The sequence below is a fragment of the Corvus hawaiiensis genome, chromosome Z (genome assembly GCF_020740725.1).
Source record: "Corvus hawaiiensis isolate bCorHaw1 chromosome Z, bCorHaw1.pri.cur, whole genome shotgun sequence".
NCBI lineage: Eukaryota > Metazoa > Chordata > Aves > Passeriformes > Corvidae > Corvus > Corvus hawaiiensis.
Genome location: NC_063255.1, coordinates 38,609,623 through 38,626,478, shown reverse-complemented (window position 1 = coordinate 38,626,478; position 16,856 = coordinate 38,609,623). Strand labels below are relative to the sequence as shown.

The 16,856-nt window shown below is 36.8% G+C and overlaps 1 protein-coding gene across 7 annotated transcripts in view; it reads right to left on the bottom strand.

Moving 5' to 3' along the window:
* Positions 1-16,856, bottom strand: part of FANCC (FA complementation group C) — a 79,607-nt gene that overhangs the window by 27,709 nt on the left and 35,042 nt on the right. For 6 of the 7 annotated variants that reach the window (XM_048292293.1, XM_048292298.1, XM_048292294.1 and 3 more), the window contains exons 5-6: positions 1,984-2,103; positions 1,119-1,183 (exon numbers count right to left, since the gene is read on the bottom strand). In XM_048292293.1, coding sequence (XP_048148250.1) covers positions 1,119-1,183; positions 1,984-2,103 — 185 coding nt within the window. The remainder of the gene's footprint in view (positions 1-1,118; positions 1,184-1,983; positions 2,104-16,856) is intronic. The other variant, XM_048292296.1, reaches the window with a different exon arrangement.

The window sequence follows — 16,856 nt, the reverse complement described above, 5'->3', positions numbered from 1 at the left end:
ATAAACAGCCATATCACAATTTCTACACTCAAAAATCCACCTAAGCTCAAAGTTCTCCCTTTCTCCCAGCAGAAATCCAGTATTCCTCTTCCCAACGATCTCAACCAAGCTAAGTCTGTTTCATCCTACTTTTTAAAATGTGGGTGTTTATTTCCTACATGGAATGAAACTTTGTGATACCCCTCATTAACTGTGTCCATGATTTTAATACTAATGTCTGTTCTAAACTAATTCAGCTCATTTAACCTTTCTTACCAGAGAGAAGAGCCAAGTTTTTGGCGCATGATACAAGAAAGATACTTCAATCAGCTTCTTGTTTCCTGTAATTTTACAAGCTATGTGGTATAAAATAGGTCATAAAACTCTTTTCTTCATAGCATCCCTTTTGACTCTAAGGACAACAGAATGTGCACAGGCATTTTCTTTAATTCAATTAATAAACTATTAATTATTCCAATTTTATTAATATTCAAATGTTTTAATTTACTTATTAGTTATTTTACTATTTAATAACAATTTCATTTAGTTTATTACATGACACTGTTAGTGTAATTATTTAATCACTAATAATTTACTTATTAAATAAGTATTGCTTATTTTTATTTATTACTCTATTAATAATTTAGTAAATTGAATAAACTTAAAACAGAAGACACAACTTTAATTCATAGTTTATATTAAAAATATCTATCCTCATTTTTTCAGTTGTTTTTTTAGCTGCAATTCATTCAATTTACATGCAATCAAAAGCGCCTACTGACATTCAAATGACCTAATTTTTACAGTACCAACAAAAGGCTATGATCAGCGTTTCAAGGTCAGTAGAAAGGTACAAATCAGACAGCAAAAAGGCATGATCATGTGAAAAATAGTGACAACAGCAGCATTAAGCAAATGATCTTTGAAGGTCCCTTCCAACCATTCTGTGACTCCTAGGTTAAGTATAAACTCTTAGGTGAAGCCCAACTTAACAAGCTCGTCCACACCTTAAATTATCTACATATGTATCCAACACTTTTCAACTGAAGCCTAAGTTGCCCAAGACTGTAAAATGATCCTCACTGAACTGTAATGACCCAAACCAAAACATACCAAAATTATGTTTAGATAACACCTACCTCCCCTGAATGTTAAGTCCATTGACCTGGTTTTCTCTGAGTTCTGTTACTAATGAAACGACCATCTGTTAAATAAAATAAAGATAAATAAAATAAAATACATTACATTTACTGCCAATAAGCAGACATTAGTTGCATGGTTCTCTATGTGACTGAGGTACTGTAAATGTTAATAACTTTCTCTGTTCATCTATTTCGATTTTTTTGATTTTTTAACTGTTGATGTCAAATTGAAGCTCTCCTAATCACTGAACAAACTGTACTGCAAAACATTATTGTAGCACATTATATACTTTATACATTTTAAAACTAAAATTATGTTCATTTTAGCTCTGCCTCCCCAGGAGTTAAGGCAAAACTTTCAGAAGACCATTACTAATAATTTTTTCATGCTTTATCTAATTCAAGTCAATGTATTATGAAATATTATTCCCACTATTTTTATATAAATATAAATATAAAAGTGACTTTACCTAACATTCAGGGTTCATTTCCCATTTTAAATGCAGTGGATACGGTAAAGAAAACATTCAGAAGTTACATTCTAATACATAAAACAATAATATAATTTTAACTTCATGGGGAAAAATAATGATAGAATAGGGGATTTTTTTATTATAGCACAACAGCAATGGGAATTTTGTTTTTATGAGCATCTATTACAGTGTAATCTAATAAAAAAATTTCTCATTTGTCCAGAGATCTCCCAATTCATTTTTTCCCTTAAAAGGTTGTAAAAGTAACTGAGGTAAGAAAAGATAAACAAAGTTCAGTTCATGTTCTTTATCACAATGACAGCTCCATGTATGTGCTTATAAACTGGTGATTTATTATTAACAAAATCTCAATTACACAAAATACTTACATTTTTAACCAAGTGACAATAATAATCTGCTGACGTGTAGCCCAGAGCTGATACAAATGTACTAGTTTCAGCTTCGTTACTTTCCCACTTAGAAGAAGAAAGGAGATGGCACAGCAAACTCTGGGAAATCAAGAGAATGGCAATAAAGCACCAGGCTACAACAAGCTGTGTAAGGAGATATGACAGCTTTTGAACTCTGTCTGGGGTAAGGTCTTTTGATCGGCTGTGGCCATTTCACACCATTGACACAGAAGAGCAGACAGCTCCCACCAAGCATCAGGAAAATGCTGCAGCTGCTACAATCAAGTGTGGGTTCACACACACCACACGATTTCAGCAGTTGTCCAATAGCAATGGAGACCATTCACACCAAAATCATACAGACCTTTGCTATGTTTCAGTTCTGTGGGAGCCATTTCAATCATCTGTAGTCTTGATCAGTACCATGATCAAGAAAAGAAAGCGTGAAATTAGCATCTACTTTTCCATGTCACTCTTTCAAGATGTCCTGGGATTTAGGGTCTGGCCTCATAATGTAATTTGCTTAATTTCCTCATTATCTTGAGAAGATGACGATAAAACCTTATCTTGGCATTTACTTTTCTACCAGTTTCATTACAAAATGCTTTACATCTCATTAAAACCTTTTAAGTACATCATGCAATAACCTAAGCAATTCTTTGATGATAGATTCTAAGTCAGACTAATCGATTTGGCAGAGGTAGTTCTATGTTGATTATCAAACAATCTGCTCTGTATTTCTTACAACTTTCATTTCTTCCTGTTCTCAATTGCTACATGCTGATATAACAACAGTTATGTTCCCTTTCTAGGGTTCATTTCAGGGCTTTATGTATCATTGACACTTAAAGGATAAACTAGATTATACTTTGTATGTCACTAAGTATATAAAATTCTTTGTAACAGAGGGTTAGGATTAGTATACACTGAAAAAAACCTTCATTTAAAAAATATATTATTAAAAGAAAGTTCAGATGAATGCTCTGTGACTTTCATGGGTTTAGACTGCTTCATTCTATGTATTCTTATTAATAAAAAGAGGAACCTCATGAAAGGTTTTGAGACCAAAAAAAATAGAAATCTCATTAAGTCATTTCCTCCTTTCAGAAACTCAAGTATTTATACATGCTTTTGTTGAACATCCCTGAGCAACTGCTTCAGAAATCCTGGATTTAGATATATTCAATCTATGTGTTCCATGTTTGATTGATGTGAGAGAGAAGAATCAGCAGAAGTACATCAGAGGTCTAAGAAAATTCACTGTTATCAAAATAAGTTACAAGCATTTGGGATACCTTATTTATCATACTCCAGGATTCTTTTACTACCTTGAAGAGTTATGTTAAATGCCTAAATATCCTTTTCCTTCATTGTACACCTTTTTTCCTAGATAGCCCTCAACAGGAGAAACTGCTGTTCTATTGCTGTTCAGTGAATTCCCTAAAACCAAAGAGGAGGGAAAATGCTGTTGCAAAACAGAGTTTCAAAGCAGTGACTTACATTCGATTTTTGCATTCTTAAGAAAAAGCAGAAAAGAGCAGATTTTCAAAATGTACAAGCCTCATAATATGTCAAAAGTGAAAGCTAAAATCTATTAAACTGTACAAGACAATATTTTTATTGTCTTTTGCAACTATTACTAAAGTTAAATTTTCTTTTCAGAACATTATCGAGGGTTCAGACAATTAGTTCCTACAAAATAGGACAGTTTGCCAAGTAGAATGAGACAAGGGACCAAACTGCAAGCTGAAAACAAAATAAAAGAGGTGTTACAACAACAAACCTGGGATCCCACTTTTGTTAGAGGTAAGGAAGGGGCTTGAAAAGTACAAAATCTATTGGATTGCTTAGTGAAAGACTTACAAAAAACTTGACCAGTGACAATAAACACAAAAATCTCTGAAAAGGATTTGACAGGTTGACATGGCAGCTAATGACAGCTAAATGAGGGAGTAGCTTAAAACCCCATATATTCACCTGTAACACTACAGAATTGATTAACTAATGACCCTTTCTGTAACCAGAATTTTCCTAAAGATAAAAATAATCAAACACCTTTTGTGAAGAATACTTTCAAAAGTACTTTCCCCCTACCCTTGTGTAATGGCCAGTGTTAACCAAGTGATAGAAGAAAAGAGAAGATAAAATTACTATACATCACCAGAGTCTGCATATGTCCTACAACAGTTTCCTGGACTGTTTTTTGGTTTGGTACTGTTTTATGGTTTTGTTTGTTTATTTACTTGTTTGGTGGTTTTTGTTGTTTCATTTTCAATTTACTAGATCCATGCAAGGAATTTGCAGACTTTTTCCTCTTGAAATGTACAAAACCTCTGAACAGCCAGAAGGGGGCAAGGGAAACAAAGGCAAGAAGATACTGTAGTCAAGATGAAAGGAGCTATTAGGTATATATAAGTCAAAAAGGTATTAAAGATGGAAAACATTTAAAATTTAGCTCTATGTCTTATGTATTCCATTTTACTGACACTATTGCAGTGGAAAGTCTGAGACATCCCTACATGCAACAAACATAAGAGATTTGTTAACGATAAGTTAAAGCATTTGTCTTTTTCAGTTTAAAAGCTTTCTTGCTCTTAAAAGCTTTTCCAGTTAGAACATGAAAATATAAAAGAAACAAACCATTCCAAGAGACACTCTCTAATAAGAAAATCTGACTGAGGGGGAAAAAAAAAAAAAATCAGGTAATTATTTTTTTATATTTGTCCATCCTCTTTTGTCCTATATATCATTAACTTGATTATCAAAAAGACAGTGCAAACCAGGAATGGCTAATTTTTAACTAAATGGCAATGAAACAGTTGGGTTTGAAGTTCACAAAGTTTAAAATCCAGTCATTCTCAGATCTAAAGCATTATTTCACATCATACTGTAGAATTTGGTTAAAACTAGCTCCAAGACTGAGTGTAAAACAACATTCTCTTCCATTTAAGTTTCTTCATTCATTTTTGAAATTATCTCTTTCAGAAAGTACTACAGAGAAATCTAAAAGATTTCAGATTTTCTCACATATACAGCAAGCAATACAAATATTCAAACATAGTGATAGATTCCACTATTACATTATGAATGCCCCCCAAAAGCACTTTGGAACATCAAAAAACATGACATATTACACAGCCACAGTATGGGTTTCTGGGGTCAGAGAGATCAGTAATTTGATCCTGATGACTTTTAAGGAATCATTTCAAGATCAATACCTGCAAGGTATTCAAGTACATGATAAAAAAACTGTCAGTACTAAATGCACTCCTGTATTGATGATATCAGTCAGAGATCCTACACTACTCCAGCAAAATTAACAACTGTAGATCTACATAATCATCAGTTATTCCTGGCAGTGAATCAATTACCACTCAGTGTCTAATCCACTAATACCACATTCTACAAGCCAGGAAAGTGGATCAATCTGCAGCAGAAATGCTGCATTCAAAAGGAAAAATAACAAGGTGTCTTTTGTTTTTGCATTTCCAGAATCAAGGTGGCTGATTTGGGAGAATGAACACCAGTCAGGCATACTGTAATATCAGAAGTGACTATTTTTCTTGATTTCTCTCACCACTGAGTAAGTAAGAAGGAAACCACCTTGGTTCTAGTTGCAAGAGAAGAAATCCATCCCCATGGCCTAGGACTAAAGTTCTGTGACAAACTCCCATTCAACCTGAAACTGAATTAATGAATAATAAAGCCCTCACAATGACCAGCTTTTCTGAACAACCTTGCCAGTCGCTTTATTATATTGATGCAATTTATACTGAGTAATACTGCAGATAATTCAAAATCTACCACTGCAGAGAGATTTCTAATATCTTTGACAGGCAGATAATCCTATGAGCATTATCATAAAGACATAAACTAATTTCTTTATCAGTGTAAGCACATTGGTTCATACCTACAAGATCCTATAGTGGAGGCCTGATTTGACATTACTCCTCTGACTTGCAGATTTATATATATAGAGGCTATCCCAAATTAATTCACTCAGGAAAATGGAAGGAATGAGAATAGACTTGAAACTAAAGATTTCTGAGAATACAAATGGAGAAAACAAGTGACTGTTCTGCTGGTTATCACCCTATGTATCTGTCAGTAAAGCTATCCTACAGTAAAGCTATCCTGCTTAACTAACCTGGTCTCCTTCTCTGACAAGGAGATATGCTTACTGGATGAGGAAAAGGCTGTGGATATTGTATACCTGGATTTTTACATGGAATCATGTTCTGAGTGGGGAATCATCTGAGGAAGGGATCTGCAAGGATCATCGAGTCCATCTCCTGCCCCTGCACAGGACATCCTCAAGAGTCACACCATGTGCCTGAGAGCATTGCCCAAATGCTTTTTGAACTCTGTCAGGCTGGTGCTGTGACCACTTCCCTGGGGAGCCTGTTCCAGTGCCCCACCACCCCCTGGGTGAAGAACATTTTTCTATTATCCAGCCTAAACCTCCCCCAACACAACTTCATGTCATCTCCTCGGGTCCTGTCACTGGTCATTAGAGAGAAGAGATCAGTGCCTGTCTCTCCTCTTCCCTTCATGAGAATGTTGAATACCCCAATGAGATCTTCCCTCAGTCTCCTCGCTGAAGACCCCAATGAGGTCTCCTGTCAGTCTCCTCTTTTCCAGGCTAAACAAACTGAGTGACATCTGCCACTCCTTGTATGGCTTCCTCTCTAGACCTTTTATCATCTTCATAACTTTACTTAAGTAAAGCCTTTGACACCATTTCCCACAGCACTCTTCTGGAGAAAATGGCTACTCAAGGCCTGAGTATACCCTTTGTGTGTAAAACTGGCTGGATGGCCAGCCCAGAGAGTGGTGGTGAATGAAGTTACATCCAGTTGGTCTCCAGTCACTACTGGTGTTGCCCAGGGCTTAGTGTTGGGTCATTCCTGTTTAACATCTTTAATGATGATGTGGATAAAGGGAACAAGTGCATGTCACAGCCCATTGGTATGGGGCGTGATGCTCATTATAGATCCTCATCAGGCTGAACAAGACACCAGACCATGTGTCAGGAAACTCCTATTTTATTGTGCAGTTGTCTTAACTACAGCAACCAGCCCACTGCTTAGACTGAAAAGGTGTTGGCTAGCAAGCCCTTAAATACTTACAAGACATGCTGGCTAGCACACCAGTATTTGTGGCTCACAAACCACAACACCCTGACTCAAAGGTGGTGGTTGACAAGACGTAACATACCTCCACTATCTCCCCACTCCCACAACAAAGTTCAGTATGGAGTATGGGGATAGGGTATGATTTGCTGAGGTAAAGCAAGGGAAGAAAACAAATTGTTATCTCCAGACCTTAGATCTCACAGTGGTCCTGTCATGCGGATGGTCCAGAGCTAGGATATCAAGACAAATAAACAAAAGAGAAAGAGGAGAAAGAGAAAAAAGAAAGAAAGCCAGAGAAAAAATAAAGAGGGGACCTGATTCACTCCCTTTTATAGTATACCTGGTGCATGCCTTTTTATGTAAATTAGACTTGTCACACAGTTTTGTTCACTCACGCACAGCCAGCCCTTCTCCAAGAAGTGAGGTGGGGGTGGGGGACTGAGTCTCAAGGCAGAATAGGAACTTGGCTCAGAACAGCACTGCCCCAGCTCCACGGACCCTCTCCTCCAATTACACCTTTCCTGTAGCAATACTCAGAATGTCTGAGACAAAACATGCTCAGATCTGATCCTCTACAGTGCCCCCTCAGTCAGTCTGCAGATGAAACCAAGTTGGGTGGGAGAGCTGATCTGCTGGAGGGTAGGAAGGCTCTGCAGAAAGATCTGGACAGGCTGATTCAATGGGCTGAGGCCAGTGGTATGAGGTGTGATACGGTGAAGTGCTGGGTCCAACCCTTGGATCACAACAACCCCAGGCAGCACTACAGGCTGGGGCAAGAGAGACTGGAAAGCTGCCCAGCTGAAAAAGGACCTGGGGGTGCTGGTCAACAGTGGCTGAACACAAGCCAGTGTGTGCACAGGTGGCCAAGAAGGCCAATGGCATCCTGGCCTGTATCAGCAATAGTGTGGCCAGCAGGAACAGGGCAGTGACTGTCCCCCTGTACTCAGCACTGGTGAAGCCACACCTTAAATCCCAAGGCCAGTTCTGGGCCACTTACGACAAGAAGGACATTTAAAGTGCTGGAGTGAGTCCAGAGAAGGGCATCAGAGCTGGTGAAAAGTCTGGAGCACAGGTCCTGTGAGATGCAGCTGTGGGAGCCGGGGCTGTTTAGCCTAGAGAAAAGGAGGGGAGACCGTACTGTTCTCTGCAACTGCCTTAAAGGTGGGGGCAGCCAGGTGGGGATTGGTCTCTTCTGTTACAGTCTCAGTGACAGGACAAGAAGACATGGTCTCAAATTGCACCACAGGAGGTTTAGATTGGGTATTAGAAAAAATTTCTTGACAGGGTAGTCAGGCATTGGAATAGGCTGTTCTGTTGGTGGTGGCATCATCACTTCTGGAAGCGTTCAAAAGGTGTGTAGATGTGGCACTTGGGGACATGCTGAGGCGGCAACATGGCAGTGCCGTGTTAATATGGGACTTGGTGATCTTATAGGTCTTTTCCAACCTCCATGATTCTAAAGAGACTACGCAACTAACACAGTTTTCACATAAGCTAAGCTAAATCTTTTGATACTCCTCTTTAAGTGAAGGCTGATTTCCACGTACTACAAGAGATTTGTTGAGTTACTCCATAACTTTGTTACTCAGAGACAATCATGTCATGAGGCATATGAATCTGTGAAAGCCTGGAAATTACTCTTCTGGAACAGAACTTGTCCCTCCACTTATTTAAGTAAACACAGCCCAAGACAGATACCAACTCATCTAGTGTCCACCAATCCAGCAAGGCAGGAGGCGCTTTAGTCTCTGATACTGTATTTACCAAGCAGGGGTACAAAAGCTCTTTTACCCCTTTTCTTTCTGAAATAGCCAATATTTTCCTGCACACGTCAATAGGGAAAAATATAGAACCTTGAATTAAAGGCTCAATTACTTCTGAAATTAGACATCAACACATAAACAGAACTTGATTTTTATTACAGGATGGCAAGTTTTATGCCAGTAAGTCTATTTGTGTAGCAATTGTCCTGGAATTTATGACACAGTTTCAAAGACATTCCAGGGGAGTCAGATAAACCAATTTATTTCTGGAAACTTCTCAACACACTCTTTCCAAAATATTTATGGTTCTGAATGTCCTCAGAAGCAGATGTGAAAATCAACAGCGCCAAAGTATTTTGAACAGCCGAGATGGATGGTTTCACTGGGATAAGCCATTCAAACCTGACACTGATTAAGACTTCCCAATGATGCTACTGAACTCTTTTTTGCCATCTTAGATGAGTCTATCAAAGCAACAGAAGAGTAGGATGGAACTGATTAATCTATCATTTCTTCTAAAGAATACTTCTCTTAAGTATATTCTCCTTGAAAACAAAGAGTGCAGTGAGTTTTTGAGAAGAGACCATTTATGACACTTTGCTGAAAATTATGAACTGTGTGAATCTGTTGGAGTAAGTACAGCACAGATACCCAAGGGGAAATTTCTGAAATCTGGTCTAGTAACAGGTTTATTTCTGACCTTTCTATCTGCTTCAAGGGGAACCAGATTTCCTCAGATCTGCTAAAAAAAAAAGCAGGTATAATATGAAAAACTACATCTTATTCAGAGGAAGCTTTAGAAGTAAGTGCTATTTCTTATTCACATTTAACCAGATTTTGGAGAGAATTTCTTGTATGTCAATGATTTCAATAGTCTGTGCAGCAATGTTGTTCTTAGGTGTTTCCTCTACAGCCAGATGGCCCATTGCTTTCAACACAAGTCTAGAAGACAAGAAGTCAAATCTATTTCCAATCTGGCTAAAAAAGTACTTAGAAACTGTATAATTGATTACAACATTAAAGATAAATTAGACAATATTTCCAGTCATTATTAAAAAAAAATTAAAATACTATATAATAGGTTTTTTCTAAAAGTACCACACAATAGGATTCTAACAGGCCACATTACTTCTTAAATAATTTAAACAAAGTCCTCAGTAAATAAGATATACACATTGTTCTAATTTATTTAAATATAAGTTAACTTGTTTGTTTGCTAGCTTTCAGCAGCTCAGACCAAACCAAACTCCTGTAAATATTTTTTAGCAACATTTTCTTAGAAGTCCTGCCCAAAGGCCTATGAGTTTTATTGTGTCCCATATCCTCTAGATTAAATGACTGACAATAAAACACAAACAGGTTTGGTATTTTTAAAACCTTCTTACTATGAAATAAACAGCCAGTTCTGAAGAATCATAGTGGCTAAGTCTGTAAATGACAAAGCAGCATGTTCATTTAGAGACCATTCCACCAACTGTTTATGAAATCAATTCTGTGAGTGGGATGCTGACATAACACAATTCGTATTATTTCCACACACTTATCCATTCACAACAAAGTCTGTGACTTTCCATTTTACTTCTAAGACCTCTTGCTCACTTGCTCCATGGCTCCAGTAAAAGACAGAAAAATAGGTTTCTGCAGACCAAAATCAAAATGTAAAAGAATATGAGGTATCAAACATCATAGAGATCTAAATATAATCTAGCTTTCAAAGCACTGTTTTACTCAAAACAATTCTGTTTTCTCAACAGTTTATAAAATTCTCAGTGTATCAATTAGAGGAAATTACATGGCATATATTTGTGAACAACATCTATCAGTATGTAAGAGCATATTTTATACACTAAAAAATAGTAAAAAATTGTTAAAAATATCCTTAAATATACCATCGATAATGTAACCAAAATGTGCAATTTCTCCTTTAAAACTGGTAAAAGCACATTTCAGACAGACAAAATGTTAAATTATGTACATACATACATACATTTCAATGATTAGCTAGTCAACATAACCTGTTTACTTTACCAAACTGAGTCTATTCCAGTAACCACTCAGAGCTTCTGCAAAAAAGAAATCACTTCAGTTTCAATTAACATTCAGAAAGCTTGAAATATTCTTAAGTAATTTAGTTAATTAGGGCCAAAGTCCCTAAGTATAGGGCTAGGAGGGGTTTCCTTCCTATATTTCTTTCTGACATTTACTGTCAGGAAGTTTTCTTATTTCAGCACAGTTTATGGATACATGCATCTACGGGATGGTTTTCATTAGCTAAATTCTATACCAGCACACTAAATAAAACTGCTGGCCACAAGTACATGTTCTGGATTTACTGAAGCTTCTCATTTTAGTCCTTCTTCACTTGGAAGGAACGTCTGACATATGCCTACATCTAAATCTCCATTGATAACCATGACAGACTAGTTGATCATAAACAAATTACTCTGCTAAACACTCCTACAGAGACAAGGATCATGCCATTTAAGCATGTGATCAAGTTACAGAAAATCTGCAGATAAATGACTAGACTGAATTAATTTTGCTTTTGAGTTAAAAACAAAAACCCCAGGAATAATACTATTCTTTCAGAAAATTAATACACAGACTTCATTGCTTTTCACATATTCCCAGACACAAAAACACAGATTCTGTGAAGTTCTCCACACTAGATCTGATGTAATACAGCCCTTAACCCTGTTCTGTCCCTGAAGAATGTAAGCAGGCTCATTTTCAGTCAGTGTTTGCAGTAAAGCTGCTTTAAATGCTCTTACATTAGGCCAATTTCCTTAACTTAATGTTTTAACAATCGTAACTACAATTTGCTCTTTAAAAATAGTAAAAAAGTATGGCAAAAATACCTTACAGGACCATGAAAACCTACTAGAAAAACTTAACTGAAAAAAAGTCAAAAACCCATTGAGACAAATATGCTTTTTCCTTAAAGTATGCTATGAACTGTATTACTCTTGCTCATATATGTAGCTTAGTAAAAAGACTAGGCTCATATTCTACCTCTGTTTCCTAAAATGGATGAAAAATGTTACATGATCCTAATTTCCAAATGAAATGTGGAAAAGAAAATTATGGGGAGGGGAAGGGAAGGCTGCATTGTTGTTCCCTCACCAATTCAAGCTCAGTTACATTCTGTGACACCGCTACAGTGAAAACATGTTGCACTACTACTGTGGCTAAGGCCATGCATCTTTTTAATGGATGAGTTCCAAAGCCTAAGCTCCATCTGCAAGTCACTAACAAAACCCTCAGAAATCATAAGAAAGAAGCTAAAGAACTGTCGGGCTGGCAAGGTTTGAGTCTGCTCTTGGCCTCAGACAGGAAAAGCAGTTTCAAATCTCCTTCCCTTTTCGCTCTCCTTTCTCTTTAAGAAACACCCACCTAGAAAGTGCTATTACTCTTCTTCTTAAAAGAGGGGAGACTTTTGATGCTGAAATAAAACACACATTTACACTAACTTACAAAAGGAAATTCAATAGCTCTACTGGAGTCAACCATAAATCTTTTTTTTTTTTTTTTAAAGCTCTCTGGTTTAACTAGCCAGAGATTTAGAATTAATTTCCTTCTTCCCTCCACAATTTTCAAAAGCCAAAATACAAGCTTCCCACTGAAGAATTCCTTAAATCCACACAAAAATGATGTGGAAAAGAGAGATGAATAAGTTTAGAAAGAGTGGATGGATTGTAAAATTGTTTCACTTTTAATCTGTGAGTTCTATAATTTCTAGAAAAATTATAATCTCAAATTTATGCTTTTTTCAATGAATATATGTACCCAATGTCTGATTTTTATATTTCCAGTAGGTACCCACTGCAAATACTATACCTAATTTACAATGATATTCAGGAAAAATTAATCACTTTGGGTTTGGATTTCCTACATATCATGCCATTAAAAGTTTAAGGGGACAAAAATGTCCACTGAACTTCTTAGCAAAAAAACCACAAAATACACCTATAATGGTGATACAACAACTGCTGGTCACAGTTATGCTAGATTGAGCAAAAGTATCTAATGCCAGTAGAATTTCTTCAAATAGAGACTTTTTTTTATGTCTCAGCAACAAATCATTATTCTTTACTAGAGCCACCTGGCACAACTAAAGTGCTCTGAGAAATGTCAGTTGGCTAGCAAATTGTGACACTTGCTGTTAAAGCTCAAGCAGCCTTGCAGGGAAGTAGAATTCTTGGTTTCTCATTTTGCTCTTCGACATACTTAGCTTCTGTTTATTTTGGCCCAGAAGTCAAGAAATCCTTTATAATCATGTTAGCTTGGCATTGTTAAAGAACTGTATTTGAAGAAGAGAGGTCTATTTTCTCCCAGCCCATTCATAATATCGTTCTATTTTCAACCAGAAGACTATGGTAATGCTTTTCAAATGCAAATTTGAAAACATTGCAAATTCACTTACATCCTACCAAGGTAACTATCTACAGGTGACCAGAGAAGGTCCAAATCAGCTTAAAATGCTGATTCTCAAAAGAGCTAGTGAGAAGACTAACTAACTATTTAGATGTATAATCTTCAAAATGTTAGAAATTACCAAGAACTCCCTCTGGCTGACTTTACAAAAACTGAAAGAGCAACAGCAGTGAACTCAGTAAAACTTCAAGACAACAAGGATTAGAAATCATTTATGTGCTGTATGTGAAAAGCCATCTTCATTCTAGAATGTTTTCTCACTATGTTAAAACGCTCCAGCCCCTGTCCCTTCTTGTACAAATAGGTTTAACATCTTTTATCACCCTCCCATCCTTTGTGAACTAAATGGTTTTACAACATATTCTACTAGAAATCTTGAATATGTACTATCACTGTATCAATTACTCATCTTTGATTCATCAGTCAATTCCCATTTTCACTGCAATATTCCCCCTCACCCAGAAGCCACCCGCTCTAACCACACCTAAGAATTTTGGGGTCTTTAACCTTTAACAGAACTGTACATTAACAAGTTTAAGAGGCAGATGTGTCAAATTTTTAGCAAACACTGCTATGAGACATGGGTTTCCTAAGGTGTGTACACCTTAGGAAGTGCACTCACTTCAAAAGGATAAAGTCCTTGTTACCTGGAACACAAACTAGTGGCACATAGGACAGAGAAAAGTGCCTGCTCTTTACTCCCTTGGGACTCATTGCAGAGCAAGCTGACTTGATTCTTAAAACTGAATTTTAACAATTATTTTAAAAGTTGAAAAGTCCCTTATTGCAATAGGAGTTCAATAAGTGACTGGGTTTTAATTAATTGCATCAGATCTTAAACACATGCCTATATTTCATTTGAGTCTTTTGTCCTCTGTTTTGATTCAAAAGAAAATTGACTTTGAACTATCAGTTACCCAGTGACACTTGAGACATTTCTTTCAAGCTCATTTACATACTTGATTCCACATATGCCTAATTACAATGTAAAAACTCATCTATCAAAATACATCCTTTCATGCACATGCACTTATAAAACAGAAGAAATCATCTGTTCTCAACTGCAGCTGATTTACATACTCAAAAAAAGGCCTGTAAATGTTGTGTAACTATTTCCATGACACCAAGTTTAGCTGCTTAAATCTATTCCGTGAAACTCAAAATTCCAGATGAGTATATGTCAAACATCAAGGAGGTGAAATCACCTTCCAAAGGAGTAAACTGGCCACAAGGTGAAAAAACACCAGTAATTTCCCCTTCATTCTGGCTGGAGAAAAAGTACTCTGCTAATGGCTAGAGAGACAATAAAGCATTTTACAGAAACAGCAAAACCACACTGGGCATTGAAGGAAAAAACTGGGAGAACGAAAAGATGAAAAGCTTTTAAATTAAACATAATACAGCATTTAACGTAACGGCAGAGGTTATTTCTTGCTGCAAAAACCACCAAAACATTCAGGTTTTAAAGTAATACGTATTTTAATAACAAAAGCCCCAACAGAGCACAACAAACATTTTAAAGAGCCCATAGATAGTACATTATATACTATTTACTTCAAGCAGAACTGATTTGGTAAGTAACAGCTGGCAGAAGCAAGCAGCCAAAAGGAGGGGTGAAGGGAAGCTGTATTTTTTCACAATTAAAAACCCTTAATGGTCTGTGGAATGCTGTTTACTTCAGCTCTGTTTTACAACCACTGGGCATGGAGAGGGGATTGACTGAAATGTTTGCAGCCTGTGGCCACCCACATTATGGGAAGCACTATGATTAAAGAGAATGCTACGTTGTTTTATCTGCCAGCAGTCTGTTCCATGCTGTAATTATTATACTTGCTGTCTTCTTATAATCTATTGCATCTGTTGCGGCAAGACCCCAGTGTAAGCACTGTCCAACAAGAAAACCATTGAACTTGAATAGCAAGTTATTTTTAATGTGTACAAATGGTCTGAAGACTGGACACTTTAAATACTTCTCTTTTAAGTTTATGACAACATTTTGCCTTGTAGGATAGCCAGTCACATCTACCACTGAAATACTCACTTTGACCTAACTACCTAAAGATATAGACTGACACACCACCCATTCATCCCACATCTTTATAATGAGCTAAGTTGTTGCATTAGATCTTTAAAGCACAAGAACTGTGTGAATTCTAGATTAGACATGTCTCTAGAGAGTACTAAAATATCAGAATTCCATCTGTCACTTTGTTATTATATACACTGAACATTTCTGATGACCCTGTAACTTCTCCCTTTCTCTTTAAGAATATTTAATATTTAATAGCAATAACAACCTTGAAAACAATAAAATAAGCCCTAAACACCAAACAAGTAGCAGTTCTCTAAGCAGAAATTTTATTTTGAATTCTGATCTCTGCAATAAGTCGTAAAGGAGTTCAAAACATACTACATGCATTCTCTTGATTTTGTTCAGTGTTTCATCACATGAAATTAAGCAGTACAACACCATTGTTGGAAGCACAACACACAAGTGTTATTGCACCCTTCTCTAACAAATTTATGAGGCAGCATTTCAACAATTTTGCCAGGAGTTGGCTGCAGATGCTCCTGTGAAAAGCACAGATTGTCTACTGGCTGTAACTATGGGGTATTACACTAACCAGTGTGCCACCACCTAGCAAAAGAGGGAAGAAGGATATATCACAAGCAAGGCTGAATGAAAACAATCAAGGCCTGAGTAAATGCCCATTCATCTCCAGCCACTCCAGACCACTTTGAGGAAGTATCTTTAGACCCTTTTAGATATAAGCCGTGGATGGAAGGCAAGGGTGAATTCCATATATAGTGACTGGGGAAAGCTGCCACAGACTCCTGAAGGAGCAGGGAAAAACACAGACAAAAATTAATAGGAAAAGTATAAACAAGATACGTACGTTAATCACCATCAGATGTCTTTCATCTGAAGGAACACACTACGATCTTTGCAGTGATCAAAGGTCCTGAGGATTATTTGCACAGGTTAGAGACGGAATGACAATGCTTTTCCAAACATACCAAAAAAGCCGTAAGATCTGTAAAGCCACAAGAGTGAGTCGCAGAAAGTGATTAAGTAACTATGAACTACTTTGGCCTCCAGGAGACTTAACATTTTCCATTTGTCTCTTGGATGCATGCCTCCTGGAACACAGACATCCCTCTTCCCACAACTGCTAGGGAAAACTAGATCCCCTGCTCCATGCCTCCCCATCCCTCCTGACATTCCCTTCTGATTATTTTTTGTTTTATCAGTGATACTATCACAAAGGTAAGAAATAGTCCAAACCAACTAGTTATTTATCTTTGTACAAATACTACTAAAATTGTTTTCCCTCTAGAGAGGGAAAATGACACCAAAAAGGTTTTTGTATTTGTATGAAAACCATGCTAAAACTATGCTCTATGACACTGATTCTTTCTCCTTTAACTTTCTCAGTAATAAATAGCAGGTGAAGTATGTTCATAATTTTAACTCAGATATCTCTGTTCAGCTCTTAATCTTCTTTCAAAGCTGTCTAGA